The sequence below is a fragment of the Pygoscelis adeliae genome, unplaced genomic scaffold, assembly GCF_000699105.1.
Source record: "Pygoscelis adeliae isolate BGI_AS28 unplaced genomic scaffold, ASM69910v1 Scaffold438, whole genome shotgun sequence".
Classification (NCBI taxonomy): domain Eukaryota; kingdom Metazoa; phylum Chordata; class Aves; order Sphenisciformes; family Spheniscidae; genus Pygoscelis; species Pygoscelis adeliae.
Genome location: NW_008825313.1, coordinates 171,015 through 175,444, shown reverse-complemented (window position 1 = coordinate 175,444; position 4,430 = coordinate 171,015). Strand labels below are relative to the sequence as shown.

The following is a 4,430-nucleotide window of genomic DNA, read 5'->3' as shown; positions in this document are numbered from 1 at the left end:
AAACTTATGGGCATCTTCAGTGAGTCAGCATTAGTCAGGCAGAAGGGAAGCAATCCAGAGGCAAGAGAGACAAGACCGAGGAACACGGCTTTCCACAGGAGAAAGGCCAGAAGCAGCAGCTTGGCTACCAATAGTAAGCAAAGCATTTGCCTTACCAGCATTACTCTGTTAATGGTATAAAGTACTTTAAAGAGAAGTCTTGCACCAAGGCTGTGTTCCTCAGGCCTGAACACACTCATGCGCAGGTTCCCACCAGCAGATGCCCACACCCTTCCTGAACCTCAGTCTCTGAATCCAGGTGAGATTTTCTGTCTCACTGGTGCTCTCTCACGTGCAGCAGCAGTCTCTGGGGTTGCTGCAAAAGCCTCCGGGGCCAGACTTCCTTTTGTGGGTCAATGCTGCCAAACACAAGCACAGCCAACCTATCACCACTCGAGGACCTGTGGGTGCAGCTGCCTGCTCCTCACACCATGTGGCTCTTGTCCTGCCCCTGGAACAGACCCTGTAGATGAACCAGACGCCTCCCCAAAAGCAGCTCAGTTTCCACTTCTGTTTTGGTAAAGTGCCGCAGAAAGCACCATCAGCAGACTGCAGCGAACACCGTCACTTCTATAAGCAGCCCTGGGGAGACCACTTCCTCCCCATCCAGTGCGGCAGGTACCTCTTGCGCTCAGGGTAGCAGCAAGACAGATCAGGGACCCACTGCTGGAGGACACTGGAGAGGGGACAGACCTACACAGGTCAGCCAGGCTAAGAGCAGTATGCCCTGTAAGGTGAACAAATCTAGAGTAACTGGTGTCTCAAACAGCCCCTCCTGCTCTGGCCACCATCCTTCAGGAGTGATGGACTGAATCCAGGGCAGAGCCAGAACTGCAGGGAGACAAGGTCCCCGGAGGCTGGGGAGAGCTTGTGCGCAGCACGGAAGGACATGCCTGCCCATGCATGGCATAGGCTGGGGAGCGCTGGGACAGGCAAGCTGGCTGCAGGGATGTCCAGCAGAGGGCCGGGCAGGGGCTGCAATGGCCCCAGTGGGAGTGGGGCAAGAACGACACCGAGAGGGACTCTGCACAGCCATGCCCTCAGTGGGGACAGGTGTCCTGCTAGCCCACGCTCCTGCACGGTGATGCAGGCGGGAGCTGAGGACAGGCAGGATCCCAGGTGCCCCTGGGGACCCTGCTGTGGTCGCCGAGGGCTGTACGAGTTCTGGCATTTGGCAGGGCCCGCTGCACGGCTGCCACGGGCTCGTCGGGCACATCAGCTCCTTACACTTCAACAAGGGAAAGCCTGCAGGGGAACAGGCCTCAGCATGCGGCACGCAGAGCCCCCCCATCCCCCACCTTGTCCCGGCCGTATCTCCGGAGCAGCCGGTAGGGCCAGACATAGAGGATCTCATTTGTCCGTGGGTCCTTCAGGACGAGGCTGTCACGCTCAGCCTTGAGCACGTAGGCACCGCGCAGCTCGCATCGCTCCGCGGCCTCAGTCCGTTGCACCGTCACCCAGAAGGCATTCACTGTGGGGACAGGGATGCTCAGGGAGGGTGGAGAAAGCTACGTCCCCAGCTCCAGGTGAGGCCTTGCCCTGCCCACCGGAGCCCCGGTGATGGGGCAGCAGCAGCAGCAGGACTGGCCTCGCAGAAGGTGGCCCAAAATCAGGGCAGCGGCAGGTCCCACCTTCATCTCTCGAGTAGTAGATGGAGTTCACGGCCATCTCCAGGGCCGGTGCCTCCCCGCTGCCCTCTCTGTCACGCCGGGCCACCAGGCCAGCATCGCTGGGGCCGTTTCCCTGACAAGGGAGAGCAGATCAGCCCAAGCCCCCTCTTCCCACATCAGCCCTTGGGTCCCCTTGCAGCCACTGCACCCCCCAGCCCTGCATCGCCTGGGCCTTGCTGCTCTGCCCGAGGGGCCTACCCCAGCCCCACACAGCTTGGCCATCCTGCAGCCATACCAAGCCCTTCCCTGCCCAGAGCCTGCAACAGACCCCAGGGCCCCCCGCCCCGAGCCAACATGAACACGGATGAACAGGACCAGGCAGCACAGGAGGGGCTTCCCTGGAGCTCCCAGCACGACCCTGGGCCCCTGCCCCGCAGCACAGCACAAGCCAGCACTGAGACATGGCCTCCTGCAGTGCAGCACCTGGGGGTCCCATGTGCCCAGTCCACTGCTGCTTGTCTGACCACTATGGTGTGTCCATGCAGGTGCCCTGGTGCTGAGGTAGAGAACAGCTCTGCTTCCTCACCGATGTGCTCCAGCACAGGCAACATCGGCACCCAAAGCATCGCATGGGCCCAGGCACACTCTCCCAGTGGTATGAGCAAGGGAGGGAGCTGATGAGACAACCCAGTAACACAAGGGTCTGTGTCCTGCTTCTGCACAGGCAGGAAGGTGGTGCCAGTATCAGCGCACAGCCCGCAGAAGGGAAGCAAGCACTTCTATTTTAGTGCATGCAGAACTGAAAGTGCAACGCACACACTGTGTCAGCAACCATGTCCCAGCAGCAGGGTCCCCTAAGGGCCTGTGTGGGGGATGCACCCTCAGTGCTACCACCAAAGAGCAAAGATCCTCCTCCAGGGAAGCCCCACGCAAATCAAAGGCTCACAGATGCCCTGCAAGAGCTGCTTCAGCAGACTTTGCACCGTTGCATGAGGGTCTGTATTTGGACGGGAGCTAGAAGCTGTTTCTCAGGGTCACGTGGGATGGGGTTGCAGCAGAGTGTATGTCTTGCAGAAAGCAAGCTGTCACAGTTTCAGTTTAAAACCCAGCCACATGAACTTCTTAACAAGAGGCAAGGCCTAAAAAGGGCCATCAGGCCCTCTTGTTTGGCTCCTAAATAGAATGGGGACTGCTAAAACCTAGTGTCCTTAATACTGATAGCAGCAGTTCCTGCTCAGCTAAAGCATCCAATACAGCAGGGTTCAAGCCTGGGATCAGGAAGTCAAGGGCCAGCCGATCTGCCAGAGCCCTTTAGGGTTCTGTTTGACTTCACTTTCCCTCATCTTCAAAAGAAAAAGAAATTCTGTTCTGAAATCCAAACTATCTCTGTCCCCAGTTCCCAAGCTACTGGACCCTGCTTATCCTCTGGGCAGCAACAATCAACATGACACAAAATCATGCTCTTCATGCGGATGACCAGAAATCACAACTGAGGATCTTCAGCTTTTTGCAGAGAGGCCATGTGCAGCTCCTGTGTCTCTTGCTCCAGGCCAGACCTTTCTAGAACATATGCCATCCTTGCAGCCTTTTGCTCACCACTTCCTAAACTGTCAGCTTGCTTCTGGCCCTCAAGCACACAACTAATAGCTACTGTGGGAAGGAAGGTATGAACACATCTCTGCTCTGAGCAGATGTTCGCCTGCCTTGCCACTACCCTGCACCATTCCAAAGGCACGTGCTGTGTCCCCAGCTCAGCCCCGCAAGCCATTTCCAGGACAAATGCTGCAACACTGTCTGCACCAGACACGGGCATGGGCATGGACGCGGAGTAATTTCCAGTACCATGCCAGTGCGCCAGTGCCTCTTGGCCTGGTCAGCAGGGTACTTGCTGCAGACACATTTGGCTTGACAGCAGACTGCAGGGAGACACAAGCAGGGACAAAAAAAGGCTTAAGGTAAATCACACTCAGCAAACACCCAGGTCCTTGTGGGAAGATCCTGGGATTACCATCTGTGCAACCAGCCATCCTGCAAGGCAGCCCTGCCCAGCTGGAATTGGCTAGAGCACAACCCAGGGCTGTGCAGACATCTCCTAAGAGGGAGAGCAGGGGACCTGTAGAGCAGGGCAGGCGCAGGCTGCTCTTGCAGAGCAGTGTGGATGACCGTACTTGTAGGCCACCCGCTGTTCAAACTGCCTTCACAGGGAGGTGTCGCACTGGCTGACCACCAGCTCCAGGGAAGGCTGCAGAGCTGCTACAGGGGCGCAGGCAGAGGATGGGGGAGCCGGAGGGCTGTGCCGCAGGCCCAGCACTGATGGGGTGTTCCCAGCAGCAGGCAGGAGAGAGCCCCAAGGCTGGGTGAGGGGGTGCACTGGCCCTGCAGCTGCTGGCGCTGCCACCCAGGAGCCAGGTGGGTCCCGGACCCAGGCACTGTAACGCTCTCGGGGCTTTGCTTCCGCCGCTGCTGTGACAGGAAAGGCAGCGGTGGTTGGGCCAAGAGGAAATGCTCCTCAGCCATCACCCAGCCCCCGCCAGGTCTCTGGAGGAGGGGCGACGACAGGCTCCACGCTAGGGGAGAAGAGCCCGACTTGAAATTTGGAGCTGCACCCAAGAATTACTGACAACATGCTGAGGAGTCCCATAACCCACCTGGCTGCTGGCACAGTGGGAGCTATCGAGAGGGGACCAGAGTCCCAGGGCCAGGCGCTCTGACCGCCTGGGAGCACTCACATGTGCCTCAGGGTCTCCCTCCCTGTGCTGCCCTGCCCTCCTGCTGGGCAGG

The 4,430-nt window shown here is 58.7% G+C and overlaps 1 protein-coding gene across 1 annotated transcript in view; it reads right to left on the bottom strand.

Annotated features, from left to right (window-relative positions):
• The window catches only part of DOK1 (docking protein 1, 62kDa (downstream of tyrosine kinase 1)), a 3,400-nt gene extending 1,647 nt beyond the window's left edge, over positions 1 to 1,753 (bottom strand). The window contains exons 1-2 of the mRNA XM_009330261.1: positions 1,671 to 1,753; positions 1,338 to 1,510 (exon numbers count right to left, since the gene is read on the bottom strand). Coding sequence (XP_009328536.1) covers positions 1,338 to 1,510; positions 1,671 to 1,707 — 210 coding nt within the window. The 5' untranslated portion in view covers positions 1,708 to 1,753. The remainder of the gene's footprint in view (positions 1 to 1,337; positions 1,511 to 1,670) is intronic.
• Between the last annotated feature and the right edge of the window lie 2,677 nt (positions 1,754 to 4,430).